This window comes from Anser brachyrhynchus, assembly GCF_964034855.1.
Source record: "Anser brachyrhynchus genome assembly, chromosome: 1".
Lineage (NCBI taxonomy): Eukaryota > Metazoa > Chordata > Aves > Anseriformes > Anatidae > Anser > Anser brachyrhynchus.
In genome coordinates, this window is record NC_137694.1 from 211,737,995 (window position 1) to 211,755,323 (window position 17,329).

At 42.6% G+C, this 17,329-nt stretch overlaps 1 protein-coding gene across 1 annotated transcript in view; it reads left to right on the forward strand.

Annotated features, from left to right (window-relative positions):
- Positions 1–17,329, forward strand: part of PGM2L1 (phosphoglucomutase 2 like 1) — a 37,188-nt gene that overhangs the window by 11,618 nt on the left and 8,241 nt on the right. The window contains exons 3-10 of the mRNA XM_080574374.1: positions 7,132–7,238; positions 9,408–9,492; positions 10,386–10,469; positions 12,047–12,240; positions 13,210–13,399; positions 13,613–13,710; positions 14,499–14,679; positions 16,691–16,784. Coding sequence (XP_080430500.1) covers positions 7,132–7,238; positions 9,408–9,492; positions 10,386–10,469; positions 12,047–12,240; positions 13,210–13,399; positions 13,613–13,710; positions 14,499–14,679; positions 16,691–16,784 — 1,033 coding nt within the window. The remainder of the gene's footprint in view (positions 1–7,131; positions 7,239–9,407; positions 9,493–10,385; positions 10,470–12,046; positions 12,241–13,209; positions 13,400–13,612; positions 13,711–14,498; positions 14,680–16,690; positions 16,785–17,329) is intronic.

The following is a 17,329-nucleotide window of genomic DNA, read 5'->3' on the forward strand; positions in this document are numbered from 1 at the left end:
GCTTCTGGGATAGCCTTCTCTTGGCAGTGGTTGGTAGTGTTACTGACAGTGGGTTCGAGTAGCTGTAGAGGAGTATTGTGGTGAAGTGCACCTCCATTTCTGTAGATCACTACAGATCGGTGTAGATTTCTTCTCTTGGAAAATTTTAAAATGGAGAAGTAGGAAATTAATTTGAATCGCAGAATGAACTGAACCTCAAATTGCAAATCTTACGTTACATTCTACTTCAAGGAAGCTGGTGTTTCGTGGTTTATCTATGATCTAATACTTATTTGGATTAGATTTATCATTATAGAATTGTTTGCTAAGAAAACATTGCAAACAGATGTTGATCTTCCAAAGTTTGGAGCAGAGTGTGTTGGGATGGACTTCTTGATATGGGTATCAGGGACAGGGAGATCTTGGAACTCGACTGCCATTTTGATAGGTGTGTGTTGGGTTCAGGGAATGCAGTGCTGTTGGAAAAGGTCTTATAGGACGGACATGTATATGGGGTAAAGTTTTGGCCATGGAGGCTTTAGTCCTAATCTCCTGTTCCTCTGCTAGAGATTAAGCTCAGTAATGGAGCTGGGAGTGCGTTTAGAAGGGCACAAAAGCTGACACGTGGAGTTGAGGAGCTGCCTAGAGGCTGCCATGGAGTTGTGGATGACATGAGTGCTGTGGTGGTGAAGACTGGTGGCAGAGACTCCTCACCTCTAGTGCATCCTGTCCTTGAACCGGTTTTAGGTTGTTTTGCCTAGCAGAAGTACAGGTGTCCAACTTCTAGACTTGTTCCTTCGATGTCTCATACCATTTTTTCTGTGTTGATTTTGGTCTTGCATGCCGGAAGAGGGATGGGTAATGATCAGACTCCTCATTTCCATCCCTGCTTCTCTTTCAAGCAGTGTTTGAGTTGTATGCATTGATTGTCCAAATAAATCAACCTATTGATTGACGTAAGGCTTAACCATCTCTGCCATTCTTTGCAGCACTGTTTTGTCCAAGAGCAGATTAAATATTCTTTCTCAATGAACTTGTTTCCCTGTTGTCTGTCTCCTGAAAGGAACAGCTGATGTTGTTTTAGTTATTGATCAAAAGTGTTGTGCTCCTTTTCCTTACTGCTGTCTCATAGTGACTTTGTTCTTAAATGCGCTCATTGTCCAGTACCAGGACCATTCTCAGCTGGTGTGTTCCCCTGTCAGGTTTTTCCTCCAAACAGGCAGATGAAATATTTAATCTTCACAATAAGCTACATAAATTAATTGAGAAAACATTTCAAATCGATCTGCTGTCGTGCTGATTTCAAGCTTGTATAAGACAAGCCTGAACACTGATTTATCAAGAGCTGTAGTCGTGCTAAATTCCTGGCTTCGACAGTCATACTTTTGCACATTCTTTACGGTGGTAATATTAAATAAAAAGCACTTGGATTCTTAATCTGCAAAACCTCGCTTTCTGGCACCCCACTGAAGGTGCTAGGAGGCAAGGAAAGAGAAGTACCGAATCTACTTGAAAACAAATAACATGAGTCAGAAAATGGATGGTCCGTATTTCCTTTCCTTATGAAAATATAAAACAAAAGTAGGTTTGGGCTGCGTGTATTAAATATGCTTAAATGTTTTAGCTGTCCCAGCCTTAACTCTTGAGTACTGAACGTGAAACGAACTGATGCGTTTGTCACCATTTGTTGTTCTCAGAACATCAGTAACAAGTTTTGTTGCAAGAAGCCTGTTGAAACTTGTCTACTTTGACTGCTTTTTGTAAATGGTGCTTCAGCCGTAGGATAACAGGTATCTTATTACCTGATTTACAGAGGGTTCCTAAATTCTCCCGCTGTAATACTGTGTACTCAAACATTTTCAAATAGTCCTCTCTTTGCAAGCTAATTCTCAGACACGTCCCTCAGCGGCAGACATGACTGAAATCACTTTGTCTGTTGGCTCAGGGCAAAGTGAAAGCGCTTAAAGCTTGGAAAGCTGGGGCTCGCTTGCACATACTGCTGATGTCCCACTTGTGCAGCTGGAGCCTGAACTTTTGTGGGGAAATCAATTCTAATGGCTCATCATACAGGCTTTTATACAGGCTTTTAAAAGCACAGAAGCAGCATGTTGGAGCTTATCTCTAGGGCTCAAAGCCTGACCTTATGTCTGATGGTTTTTCCTTTTCAGTTTCATTTTTCAGTTTCATCTTAGGCTTAGAAAGCTCACTTTAGGTCTCTAAGCTCGAAACGGGACACAGCTTAGGATGGTGCTTCCTTCAATTCTGGCCTCCCGTATGCCCAAGTGGTGAGCTGGAAGTGCTGTAATGGGGTGAGCAGAGCTGTATGGTGGAAATGAGCTGAAGAGGTGAAGAAAATAGTAGTTAAAAACCTAGTAATGTGTTGTCAGTGATGAAAATGGTAAGACTAGTTAAGCTGTTTAAACAGTCCCCTTTTTTTTGGAGCAGGGTAAACACCTAAATAGTGCAGAGGAAGTTAATAAAAGTCACCTTACTTCTTGGCCAGTGCAGCGTGTTGAATTTGGAGTCGGTCATGCTCCAAGCGCCTGAGAATTGCATGCTGCCTTTGTGTTTTGAGCCTCGTGAAAGCGTGACTGAGCTCCGATCGGCTGGCTGATGCACATTGTTGGCAGAAAGTGGAAAGTTTTGTGTTGGTCAGCAGGGAGTCTGTTTGCGAGTCCAATTTCAGGGGCCTTACGCCTTTCTGAAGTCAAGAAACTGGCCAGTAGTCACTTGCTCCCTCTGCTCAGCTTCCATTTTCGGTTATTTATCAAAGCCACGAATCGAGTTAGAAAAAAACATCCCGAGAATCAGATGAAAACTTATTTCTGAAGTAAGTTGCATCATGTTTAGTCTGTTCATCTGAGTACTTCCAGTGGTCTTGCTCCAGAAGCTACTGGCATTAACAGAGGTTTGCTGAACCTTACCCGAAACGGGCAGCCCTCTCTCTCTAAATCCGTCCTTACGTGCTACAGGCTGTTCAAAGGAGACCTCAGTGTAATTCATTCATGACTTCACTTACTTGATTGTATTGGTATCATCAACAGCCAGCTACAAAAGGGCATAGATATCCAGGAGTTTCTTTTGACTCTTCTGAAGGTCATTGGTACGTAACTTGTGCATAAAGCCTACGTTTTCCTGCTCAAATGTTGTTACCATCCTTTCGAACCGATCGCTTTTATTACTCACTGTCACTGACCTCAACAGGGACAAAAATAGTGTCACCTTTGCATCATTGTTCTGAGTTTCCTCCTGCTGTGTAAGAAAAGCTACATATAAGAGCTGAAAGGCTTAAATAGTGGACTTCATAAAGCGGTTACTATGTCGTGAATCATCAACCCCAAATTTTTTCTGTCCTGTTCTTGGTACCATCACTTTTCCCTCGCTTTTTCTGAAATTGGTCCAAGAGAATTGGACAAGCAAGGGGATTATTTAAAGCATGGCAGCGGAAGCAGACTAGACCCATCTTAATAAAAGGGAATCACCTGAAACCGTGTAGCTAGAGAAACATTTGTAATATTGCAGTGCATCCAAAGAGAATTTTTCAGGTCCACAGGGAATGTTATACATTCCTATGCTGATGCTTGCTAATGAGTTATTAATTATCACCAGCTGTGTAATGGCAAGGTGTTGACTCGGATGTCTTTAATTTGGCAGCAGCGGCCATTCAGATAGCCCAGGAGAAGTTAGGTGAGGACACCATCCAAACCTGAGTCTGGTAAAAAGGCGACAGAAATTCTTTAAATTGGGAAACTTGTTAAAGAAAGGGCTTATCCCAAGAGGTGTTGGACTTGCTAATTGTCTCCGAAGAAGGGAGAATCAGACGTGGAAGACAATGTGTGAAGTTGGGTAGAGAGGGAGAGTTTCCAGCAGGACAGCTGGCTGCCCAGTATAACAACTGGTAAGGAGCCACGGTGTGCTGGTAGGTACGGGGAGGTGGGCGCTCACTTGTAAATGACAGTGCCAGGGTGCAGCTATGTGTGGCCAAAGGGGACTCCCTGCTCTGAGAGCCCATAAAGCCCTCGTGTCCCTGTTGGGGTTCTTGGTGTGACGTTGGACTTGTTGTGGGGCTGGCAACCGGAGGCCACAAATGTCCCAAGAGGAGGACACAGGAGTCTGCCTTGTCCAGATGCTGAAGGAGCAGCAGCAGGTTTGTGTGGCCACTAATGTGTGGGCTGAATGCAGAGTGGGGAGGTCCAGGACAGGGTAAAAGTGAAATTCCTGGGGTTCAGACTCTGCATTCACTACTTCTTGCCATCTTTCCCCCCCCATTTATTTATTTGCTGTAATTCTAGCAAGGTATTTGGACAGTAACAAGTCTGGTAGGAGAGCTCAGCCGATACAAAATTTCCCCTGAAGGATCTTTGGCTAAGTGTAAAGTATTTTGCTCTTATTACTGCATGTCATTTAGTGTCTTAATTTTAAGTAAAACTTCTTCATGGAAAAAATGTAAAGACATAAGACATAAAAAAAAAATCTTTGATCTCTGTCAAAACATGAAGCTGGTTGAAGAGGTTCTAGGAAGAATTCTGCCTCACCCCTGAGAGGGGTGGTGTTTAGATTGCAGTGGCACCGGTAGCTACCAGAAATGCCCAGGCAGAAATAGCTGGCTTGAGGCACAGTGGAGAAAGTGCAGAAGATCTAACCCCTAAAAGATCAATAGAGGCCCTTGCTCTGCAATAAAAATAAATCAGCTTCTCCGTTTGAGGAATGAGGGATGTACAACGGGGAGACAAGCACGGGCGCTGGCATTAGAGGCTGCTGTGTACTCAAAAAGCCGAGAGATCTGTGGTGTTGGTCACTCGGAAGGAGAAATTTGATGCGTGGGGTCCTAGAACTGCCAGGAGAGAAGGTTCGGGGGGTGCAGGAGGGAGAGGGAAAGCTGCTGTGGGGGTAAGTATGAAACAGAAACACTATGAGATGGTTTTACGTTTGTAAACAGTGCTTTGTGCTTTGTAGCATCACGCTTTCCTATGCGCATAAAAGTAGCAGTTGTTCTGTCGGCGCTTATCTTGATGAAAAAGTTTACGTGCCCTGTTTGTTTCCTGTTCCTAACCAGCACCGCTTTGTCTAATGTGCTGCTGCTTCGTTTGTAAATCTTGGCTTCGTTGCGCAACTTCCTGGTGCGTGAGGAACTGGTTCAGAATAAACCCTGCGGCGTGCCCTGACCCCAGGATAGATTCCGCTACCCTGAATGAGGATATCTCGATAATAAACGTGCCATTCATCTCCTTAAATGTTACCCGGTCTGTTCACGTCGTGAACAAGTTTTTCCCATTCCTCCGTCTCGTATCAGCTTACAACTGGGAGTGAAAGTTCCTGAAGTTATCAGGGCAGCGTGTTTGATACGCGTGTTTGTGTATCAACGCGTCGGCCTGCTGTGAAGGTGACTTCAGCTGGCGACCGTGCCGTCAGCCAGCTTCTGGTTCCAGCAGCATGCCAAGAATTGAGCCAAGTGTTTCTCCCTCTCCGTGAATCCCTCTATGGAAACACTGCAGCTGTGGCTGAAACGGTTCTCTGAAGAGATACCCGTGTTCCTTGCTGCAAAGGGCTGTTCGTTCATGCTTTTATTTAAAGACTTCAGCCAAGCCGAGTTTCCCAGGTAGGAGTCAGACTGGCTTTCCCATCAAGCGCTTGCTCCTTGGTGAGAATGAGTCAGATCCAGGTAAGGGCGTAGCAAAGAACCCCACTTTGTAGTGGGGAAAAATCCATTTGAGTCTAGTTCGACATCCCCCCCCTTTCTCCCCCATGGAGAGGGAGCTTGTCCTAATAAGAGGTAGCTCTGTCAGGATAAGCTTGGCTAAGACACGCTCACGGCAATGTGTTTGTTTCAGTGAAGGCTGCCCTCTGATTGTAATGAGCTGTAGCTCACGGAAATTCTCGCCGATAACCGGTGATAGGACCAGAGGGAACGGCCTCAAGTTGTGCCAGGGGAGGTTCGGGTTGGAAATGAGGAGACATTTCTTCTCAGCAAGAGCGGTCAGGCGTTGGGACGGGTTGCCCAGGGAGGTGGGGGAGTCCCCGTCCCTGGGGGTGTTCGAGGCAAGGTTGGACGTGGTGCTTGGGGACATGGTTTGGTGGGGGACAGTGGTGGTAGGGGGGTGGTTGGGCCAGGTGATCCTGGAGGGCTTTTCCAACCCTAATGATTCTATGAAACTTTTGCCAACAACAGTACTTCCATCTTCTTGTCTAAAACTGCTGCTCACAGAGGGTTTGGATATCCTCCTTTGTTTCTGTGGTGGAGATTCAAAGTGGGAAGGGAACGAATGTGAAGGTCCCATGGAAGGTGAAGCTGGAACTAATTCAGAGAGCACCCATACCTTCTGGTTCTGGAAAAGGGGGAGCTGCGGGCTGAGAGGCTGTTTGTTTTCCTCCTGTGTATGTTCCAGGGCATATTTCTCCTCACCACCAATTTTAAAAACTTGAAAAATGTTCAACACCCTCAGGTTAAAACAAACAAACTTCCTTCCTTCATCTATTCCCCGTTCTTTTCCCCGCACTGGGGTCTTCTCTGTTATCTTGCCATTGGAAATGTTCTGCTGTGATGTACAGGAGGCAAGACAGCCTGTATTTGTGCTGCACTATCTGCATATAAATGGGCGACTTTAACCTAGTGGAACAGGTCACAAGCCAAAAACTTCCTTTTGAAATCGTTGGTAAGGATGAGACATCCATTTAATGCGATTTTAGAACATGCACTCTAGAATCAGCGCTGAAAGATGCGTGACTTGTATTGTGAACAGAAGGATAAAGGCAAGCGCTGACTAACGCTGTCCTTGTATTGTCTGAGTGGATGGATTTTCAAAAACTGGATTTTTTTTTTTTCTATTGGGTCTTTAAAAAGGTAGTTTGGTTCCAAAAAAAAAAAAAGAGCATGCTACAGAGTGAAAAGTGTGTGCTGTTTGAGGATTTCACTGGCTATTTCTGAGGTTTGGTCACTTACTGCACTGCTTTTATACCCACAACTGTTTCATTGCTTTCTTTGTGTGAACACTTTTTTTTTTGAGGGGGGAGAAATGCGTTGCTTTTGTGACTGCAGTTTTCGCTGAGCCACATTTCGACTACTGACAACGTACATCGTATGTGAAAGACCATCTTTAATGTTTGTGTACGCTGCTCTACAGCTAATTCTTCCCATCTCTCTTCTCTTTCCAGGGGATCTACAAGTATCTCGAGAGGAGTTTTTCAGACTTTAAGCAGAGAGGCTTTGTTGTTGGATATGACACACGAGGTCAGGTGACCAGCAACTGCAGCAGTAAGAAGTATGAGTATTGATTACATTTGCAAGACTAGAAATTAAACTGTGGCTTTGAATGCGTTCCGTTCTATCAGAACGTTTTAATGTCGTGAACTGTGCACGCTTCCCCCTCCCCTAGCCCATGTAAATAGTAAGGAAGAGAGGCATGGACTAAAGCCTTTGTAATACCAGTTGCTGTGCACATGTGGGATGTCAGGCTAGTCGCCTCACCAAAGAATTTATGGTCTAAATGCACAAGAACATTAGGCAGACATAAAGAAGTTGATAAGCCTGAAGAGAAATTTAAATGTGAAGGTAAATTCAGAGTACTAACATCTGGCTTGAAGTCACTAAATGTTAATGCGCTGTTGTTAAAACTGTCTCTCTCTTGCATTACGCATCTGATTTAAACTGGTTTGGGGAAGAAGAGTTCTGTCTTCAGCCTGCTGTAACCCTCTGTTTTGCTGCCCTTTTGCTGCTCTGTGATCTCACTGTTTCCACACTGGGTCTATCTTACACAGGATGATTAAATATAAACTTCTAGTGATGTCCAATTGAGCTGTTTGCAGGGAAAGGGGAGGGATGATGCATAAAAACTGCCTTCTAAATTCAATAAGGAATCATAGTCCCTTGTCATCAGGGCAACAAAGCATGTAATGGCATGGTTCATGAAAGAAAACAACGCTGTAGTTAATTACTATTTAGTTATAGTTTGTTATTGTAGTTCATGTGGTTACTGTGGTTAATTGTTTTAACTATTACAGTTATTTCTGTCCACATTTAATATTCTAGGAATGTAAAAGTTCTTGGTGTAACAGGGCACAGAAACTAGTGACTCTTCAAAGAAGCAGCCATCTTCTACGAGTTTTTCCATTCCCATGAAGCCTGCATCTCCACACCTTTCTGGCTGACATGGAGACATGACATTGGCATTAGGGTTTTCAATTGACTTGCTACCCAATTTGCCTCTATTGTACACAATTTAAAAATGTGGAAGGAAAACGTTCCTTTTCAGCCACACAGAGCTTGGAATTTGGACTTGATGGCGGCACAGCCTTAATGTTTCATGTGTCAAAGGAGCAAATCAATTCTTAGTTATGTTTCCTTTGTCCCCTTGAGCTGTCTCGTAGCTACAATCATTCTAAAATCAAATTAAACCTCCCCAAAAGGGTGTTTTCAAGCCAATCAACGTGCTCATCTGGCGCTATGTGAGCAGTAGCGCACCTTTCTTTGCATCAGTTCCAGTGTTGAGGGGGGTGGCAGGAGTTCCGATGGTATCTTGTAATTAAGTTGATGGATGTTATTGTGTTACAGGAGCAAAAGTTCAGTGGCTTGAACTACACGTTTAGCTCTCAAACTTTTAAATGGTATCAGGTTATTATCGGTGGAATTCTGAGTACCTGAAACAGGCTTACAGTATGCCCATCATGGGAAGATCAGGAAGCAAGTGGTAGTGCTTGTTTGTAAAAAATAAGTGAGCAAAGAAAATGTGTTATTTAACCTCTCGTTGGTTTTGACTCAGAGCAGGACTTCCCATTGTTAATTGTTGAGCTCTGTGTACCTGCCTCGAAAAGAACTGCTTCATATCAAACTCTGCTTCGTGAAAGAGAATGAGTTTCCCTGCTTTTTGAAAGGAAAAGTTTAGTATAAAGGCAAAGCGTAAAAACACGGGTTCGGTTACTTTCTGACTTCCTTGAGTAAGAGCATGCTGGTTTGCAGAATTACGTTTTAGGAACAGGTCTAGTTCATGGACATAACCTGAAAGTGCTGAACAAGGCTGGCAAACCAGCTTTACTGTGTGGGTTACTGAGTTCTTTTCTTCAGAATTTGCTGTTGCTGACATTTGGGAGATTGGTTCAATGGTTCAATCCTTGAATTAAGGAAAAGTGTCACTCCTCCAGTAGGCTCTGTATTTTTTTTGGAGGGGATATCACTGTTTTATTTACATGGTTGACAAAAGTGCCTAGCGCTCTTCAAGCAATAAATAAAAGTGCTCTCTTGGATTCTACAGCCTGAAAACTGTATGCCATTGATTGTACAAACTGTAGGATGCGACTATTTGTGTAAGCAGAGGACAAACAGTAGAGGGTTTCTTAAATAGAAACGAGTGAAATGAAAAATACAATAATGCCCTATAGCTGTTGGTTGTCATGGGGACTTGGGTTGACTGACTATTTTATTTTTATGTTGGTAGGCTTGCAAAGCTCACTGCAGCTGTCCTGCTGGCTAAAGATGTACCTGTATACTTCTTCTCAACATACGTCCCTACGCCTTTTGTGGTGAGTCACCTCCTTCATTTTGTACAACCCTGCAGTTAAGGGAGTATTTAAGTTTACTGAAAACGTGAACTAGCAATTATCCTCTCAAATTCCAGCACTTAAATGGAAAAACAGAGGATGCTCGGTACACTTGGCTCTTCAGGGAGACTGTAAAAAAAAGAAATGTTGCTGAATTCTGAGTGCAGATAGTTGCAGTCGCATCTCACCCTAGGCTGTTATAGGTGAAGCATTCTGCTGTTCTCTTACTCTGTGCTTAAACATCCGAGCGTGGTTAGGGATCAAACATAATATTTGTGTGTGCATGTGACTATATACACATACATAGGGACTGGATGATTAAAAACAAGACTTCCACCGCTTAGAACAGAAGAAATGAACTGCATTCACTGTTAACATCTCAAAAAATGAAGCTTTCTGTTCTAGTCAGAGAAGCTTTTTCTTACAGAGTTCTAAATCTTTTTGTTTTGCAAGCTCTTCTAGTCTGCTGTGGATGCTGTCGATCTAGTTTCTAGCTCCAAATACTTGTTTTTCAGCAAGTTCTTTGGTGAATTCCTTCATTCTATTTCAAACTTCTTTTCTTTCGCAATACTAATGTAATCTAAGCGTAGACTTTCTTCAGTTGGCCGGTTAACAACTGTGTTTATGGAGTTGGGAAATAGAATCACATTGTTGTGCAACAACATAGAAATATTCTGAACGATCTTTCTTTCTGTTGCTAGCTACAGAGAACAGAATGGTGAGCGTTTGTTTATATGCTTTTCAAATAAGCTGGTGAAACATGAGGAGCTGTTTCTCCTGTAGCATCCTTTTGCATAACTCTCCTAACACTACAATGTTTTTGTGCCAGCTGCAGAATTCTTGGGTAAGTCGACATTTCTGGCTGTCTTTTTCAGCCCTATGCTGTTCAGCAGCTGAAAGCGGTTGCTGGTGTGATGATCACAGCATCCCACAACCGTAAGGAGGACAATGGATATAAGGTAAGGCTTAACCCTGAAGTTCGTAGCACATCACACTTAGCTGCTTTCCAGTAGTACCTGTGTGCCTTAGGTGCACTGGGAGGCATTCGGGTTTCTTCTGAAGCACGTGTACTTGTGCATTAAAAGGCAAAACAATTTCAAGTAACTCATCCTTCTCTACTCTTCCGAATTCTGTGCATTTTCTTCTGAGACTAGAGCCAAAGACCACACTGCTTACGTGTCTTGAGCACAGGTGCGTTGTGGCATTGTGTAGAGTCAAGTCAGCAGCTGAGGGAATGCCTGAACAGCTTGTTATCAGTCCCCCTTTCAGGTTTAAAAATGAACTTAAAACTGAGCTAGAACTTAGGTGAAGTAGTTAATGCAGTAGGTAACTATGCTGAAGTTGGGGACAGTTTAATATTTGATTAATTAATAACGCTGTACTAGTTTGTGCTCCCTGCAAGATTGTTTTACTGGGCACTGAGACAGATGGCTTCATTTTGAAAGCTTAGAACAGCATAACAATCATAATAGAAATTCGGCTTATACAGTATTGCAACACGTTATTTCCTTTCTTAACTTCATAAGAATCTAAACTTTAGGATTAGCCTTCTGGGAGCTCAGTAGCCGCTCAGTGAGTAATGACAACGATAGCAAAACCAGTGTTACTGTGCGCAGAGAACTCTCGGAGGTGACTGTACTGCACTTGTCTTCTGCGGAACAAGCTGCAAAACTCAGCCTTTACTTGTGCTTAGTTCTGCCGGTGAATAAGAAAATAAGTCTCACTGCTTTTCTGAGTGGTTAGTATATCAAGAAGCTATTATGTTGCTGTCTTCTGATACGAAGTATTTTATTTTTCAGCAGTGTTTTTTCTAGTCTGTCACAATTTTTTTCTTCCCATGTTTCTCCTGTCAATTCAAGCAACTTCTGAAGGTTTTGGGCAGTTTTTAACCAAACTTGATAAAACAGTTTTGGAGATGCTGAGTACCTATGGGCTTCATGAAAGCCAGTGAACAAGAAGAGAGACAGATTGGTCTGAATAGAAAGTCTACACAGTGAATCCAACCATGTGATGTTGGAAAAACTACAGGAAAACAGTCATCTATACAATTCTTTGACAGAGCCTTTCTTTTAATTCATGGTTTGATAGTGTTTCCAGCTGGAAAGATTACAGTTGCTCAGTTATGGGAAGAAGTACCTTGACACAGTGCTTATCTGTTTTTAGTTTGAAAACAAGCTGTTTTTTCAAAAGGAATGCCAGACTATGCAGAAGATAACATTTGGTTTTCTGTTCCACTCAGTACAACAGTGTTAAATGTAGGCTTCCCAGTTCTGTTTTTCCACATCGTGAAGATTTCAGTCATAATAGCTGAATAACTTCTTTGGAAAATAGGTCATTTGCTTAGAAACGATCGTTACATAAATGCGGTCATAAACTGTGTGATCCAAAATGACTTGAGAATTGGATGAGTCTGATTCTACGCTTTTATCCGTGATTTCAAGACGCATAAAATATGTGGAATGCTATAGATAAGAGAACTTACGAAGTTAATAATATTTGTAAATAAACTGTCTTGTTTTCTTTAAACTCGTACCAGGTTTATTGGGAAAATGGAGCACAGATCACGTCTCCTCATGATAAGGAAATTATAAAATGTATAGAAGAGTGCGTAGAACCATGGAACGGCTCTTGGAATGACAATCTAGTGGATACCAGTCCTCTTAGACAGGATCCTCTGAAGAAAATTTGTGACTGTTACATGGAAGATCTGAAAAAGATCTGTTATCATAGGTATTGTATAAGAATAAAATATACTTAAATTATGTTTTTAAGGAAGCTCTGGATTACCATGTGGAAAATTGAGCGCTGACAGGTACGACTCATACTTAATGATACAGCATGGGCCGCTGCCATGCGTAAACATTTTTTACTGGAGAGATGTGTAGGGCATGGACTGTCTTCCAAAATTTTAATGGTTTTGGACTTGGAAGTAGCAATTGTTATTGTTGTAGATTAGCAGCTTGATTTCTGCCTTTATGGTTCACAGAAATTGGGTGTTGCACTCTGCCACAGACATCACTGCCTGCTTGAGGCCACTGTCCTGCGCTTTTCATGATGGAAAGAATTTTGTTATCTCTGCATTTGTGTCTCACCCAGTCCCTTCTACAATATGTCACTAAATTAGGTGATCATGGTTAGAACAGAATTATGTAAAGCAGCTAGCTTCAGACACGAGTCCGGTCACTGCCTTTGAACACTAGGCTACAGTAATACACTCTCATGTGAGCCATTTTATTTCATGCTCAAAGAATGCTGAAGAAAACACAGTAATTCAGAGTAAAGAAGTGTACGTGTGTGAAATGGAATAAGGTGATTAAGTTTAAAGGTTAGGTGGGACAGAAGATGAGTAAAAGGAGGAGGATGAGTAACCTCGGTGAAGTAGAGCTGGAGTAAGATCTTCAGGATGGTGGAAGGGTTCGTGTTTGATGTAGAAACGAATGGTTCAGCTAGGAGATTTTCAGCCAACTCAGCCCAACTCAGCAGTAGGTAAATATCTAACTTTCCAGGAGGGGGGGAGCTTTGAACCAGCAATTTTTAGAGAAAGTCCAAATGGGCACTTTTTACTGTCTTTAAAATTAATACAGGAATCAGTGGAATAAGATAAAGTGTAATTGTATTTTCTTTTGTTCTTGCTTTCTGACATGAAAGTGGTCTTGTAAAATAACTGCAATCTTACTGAATTTCGTTTTTCCGTACTAGGGAACTAAACATGCAAACAAATTTGAAGTTTGTTCATACCTCGTTTCATGGAGTTGGACATGACTACGTGCAATTGGCTTTTAAGGCCTTTGGCTTTCAACCCCCCATTCCAGTACCTGAACAAAAAGATCCAGATCCAGACTTCTCTACTGTCAAATGCCCAAATCCTGAAGAAGGAGAATCTGTGCTGGTATATCAGTTTCTGCTTCATCATATTGATGTATTTCTGGGGATTTTCTTTCATTTAGATGAAAAACGAATTGGGGAAGGAACAGGGAGTACCTGGCTTTCAGCTGTGTTTACGCACTGGGCAATCTGTATGATTTTCTTTCTTGTGTGTTATGTGTAACTTAACTAAGACTGCATTTATTTCATTTCCTGCCCCCCACCTTTCTCCCACTAGGAGTTGTCACTGAGGCTTGCAGAGAAAGAAAGTGCTAAAGTAGTAGTGGCCACCGACCCAGATGCAGATAGACTAGCAGTGGCAGAACAGCAGGAGAAGTAAGTAATGGGACCTCTTATTTCTCTTAATGAGGTAGTGAACGTTGCAGAATGACCCAATGTGGTAGACACATACCTTAAACCCACCCTTTCCAGTTGTGTGTTAGCTATGTGGGTATTTTTCATGCTAGCTTCATGTTTTAGTAGAACTCTACCTCCAGTAATGTATTTTAAATAAAATCGGTTAATACAGAAAAAAAATTAGATGAAATACTAGTGTTACAGCGGAAAGGCCAAGTAAAACTTAAGTGAAAAGTTGAGTAGTTGCTAAAGATAGAATCCAAACTGGAAAAAGTAGTTTCTGCTTTTTTGTTTCTAGTAGGCGAATAAATGTTACCTTGGGACAGTTAACTGTCTGTTTTTTTTCCTGGCTTCTTTATATTGAATATAAATTATTTTTCTTCCACTAACAGGCCAAAATGCCAACAATTGTGTAAGTAGTAACTGTCTGTAGTGCACAGCTGTGCAGGCATTGCCTGACTGCAGTGCATAGACTGTATAGATTGCTATACTTCCATCCAATAAATTATACGGTGTTTTCAAGTTGACAGTAAGGAAACTTAATTGATATCTTTTGCTTGCAAAATAGAATGTACTGTGCTTGTAAATCATTGAGATGTGATATATGTGGAGTCCTGTTCAGTACGGTGGCTTTGTGTAGAGCAGCTCGTCAGTAGTGCGCTCAGATTCTGGTCGATCCAGTGACTGCAGAAAACATCTTCCCCGGAGTGCATGCTCCTAGGAAACTTGAAACAACACTTCTTTTCTATTTTCTGTTCTGTTTGCAGTGGCTGCTGGAAGGTGTTCACTGGCAACGAGCTAGCAGCTTTGTTTGGGTGGTGGATGTTCTCATGCTGGAAGGAAAACTGCTCCAAAGATGCTGATGTGAAGAATGTTTACATGTTAGCGACCACAGTTTCCTCAAAAATTTTGAGGGCAATTGCACTTAAAGAAGGATTTCACTTTGAAGTACGTGTGGGTTTTACTGATGCCATCTTGCAGAGTAAAATCTGATTGCTGTACTCTCTCTCACCTTTCACTTTCAGTATTATGAAATGAAAAATAGAAAAATAACTTCCAGCCTCTTGGCTGGGAGTGTTTATGCATCCCAATATGCAGAGAATGTTTTTACCTAGACAAGTCTGATTTCAGTATCAGGTAGACTAGCATCTGCAGCTTGTTTCTCAATGCCCCTTACCGTGAATGCAGGCGATGGTATCAACTTCTGCTAATCTGCACGTAGGCTGTAACAGGCAACACAAAACTTTAATTACATATAATGAAATGTTTTTTTCTCTTGGCTCTTGTCCTATACATCTGGACCTATCCAGACCTAATCACCTTGCACTGATTCATAGAATCCCAGAATCATTAGGGTTGGAAAAGCCCTCCAGGACCACCTGGCCCAACCACCCCCCTACCACCAATGTCCCCCACCAAACCATGTCCCCAAGCACCACGTCCAACCTTTCCTTGGACACCCCCAGGGACGGGGACTCCACCACCTCCCTGGGCAACCCGTCCCAACGCCTGACCGCTCTTGCTGAGAAGAAATGTCTCCTCATTTCCAACCCGAACCTCCCCTGGCACAACTTGAGGCCATTCCCTCTGGTCCTATCACTGGTTACCTGTGAGCAGAGGCCGACCCCCAGCTCCCCACCCCTTCCTTTCAGGCAGTTGCAGAGAGCAATAAGGTCTGCCCTGAGCCTCCTCTTCTCCAGCCCAAACCCCCCCAGGTCCCTCAGCCGCTCCTCACAGGACTTGTGTCCCAGGCCCTTCCCCAGCTTCGGAGCCCTTCTCTGGACACGCTCCAGGGCCTCGATGTCCTTCTGGTAGCGAGGGGCCCAAAGCTGAACCCGGCACTCGAGGTGCGGCCTCACCAGAGCAGAGCCCAGGGGGACGAGCACCTCCCTGCTCCTGCTGGCCGCACTACTCCTGACACAAGCTAAAAAAAGATGAGGGCTGCTCCTGCTGAATGACAGTTATTATTTTAGTTCTTGCATTCAAAGTAAGTACTTGTTCTGATTACTGAGGCTGTTGGATGTTAGCCACAAGAGATGCAAATACTCTAAAGCTTAGCACAAACATACTAAGATTCAGGTCTTATTTAATACACTTGTTGAAATTAAACCTGTTAGGAAAAAATGTTTTGCCAAACAATGAGGAATTAAAAACGGTAGCAATGCTGGAAGCTATTTTGTTTGACTTTCCAAATACGATTAATCTGGATGAGTATCACTGCCTTGAAGAGGATTTCATTATCTCACTAAATAATGTTCATACTACTTTTCTAGCAAGGAACAGATTTGTCTGGAAAACAGCTGGGAATTTACAGAACCCCTTGATGTCCTCTGAGAGCTTCCTTTCTATGTACTTCCCTTTTCTTTGAGATCAGTTTCTAAAATTTTCACTGCTTTTGCTTGATTTGAGGAACATAGGTGCTTTTCCCTTCCACTACCCCCAGACTGCTCTAAATTTTCCTTTACGTGGTTGTCTCATATTATAAGATCTTCCTTCCTGTAGCACTTATCAGATCTCAGAGGTAACCGCAGTCTCTTAAGCACGCTTATTCCTTGACTTAGTATTCAGATCCCAGTTGAGTATTTACTAGTGAAATAATGCTATCTGGTGTCACTTTGCCTTAGATTCATAAGCTAGATGGAAGGTCTGACTTGTTTCCTGTCCATATTCTGTTGATCAGTTAATGAGGTTTAAATTCAGGAAAACTATTTCATGAAAGCAGGAAAAATGTCCTTTAGCTTTAGCATATTGACTCAGCAGACTTTCCCGTTGACCCTAAAATTCTGAATGCATCCACTTTTTTTCCCCACTTCTCTGAACTTCCAAGTCTGACACGCAGAATTGCAATTCAAGGGAGTATCTTGGAGGTGAAGGGACCAGTGGTTACACTTTCTTGTTTGACTTGAAACGAAGTAGAGAGTTTGTACGCAGTGCAATCTTTTTTTCCCCTCTGTTTCAGGAAACACTCCCTGGTTTTAAGTGGATTGGAAGTAGAGTAAAAGATCTCCTAGATAATGGAAAAGAAGTTCTCTTTGCCTTTGAAGAGTCTATCGGTATGTGTATGACTATCACTCTAAAACGTCAAGGACTGTGCTGCAGAAATGTAACTAAGAAGGAGTGGTTTTGTTTGTGAAAACAAACACACAAGTACTGCTTGTTGTCTATTCTTCTTGTTGCTAGTATTGGTATTTTGCTCTCATCAGATCAACTTGACAACTATCATAGTAAATGCTGTTAAATACTTATGATCCCATCAGATCTCTGGTCCTGATTACTGTTCTTGTGCAGTTCCCTGACGCAAACCTGTTCTAATGAAGGTCCCAAGAGCCAAACTGCTGCTGCTTCATAGCATTTTAGCCAAGGTTAATTTATTTCCTACTTCAGAAACAGCCTGTAGGAAATCTAGCCGTGGGCAGTAATGGCGTTAGCTGCCTTATGGAGCTGTGTGAATATTCCTGCTGACCTCGCCTTGCTCTATTTTCCTTGGTAAGCTTGCTGACACCACTCGTCAGTACAGAACTGCACCGTGAACGTTTCCGCTGTAGGGATTCTCCGCTTCTTAGGACGAATGGCAGCTTTTTAGGATAGCATATTCACA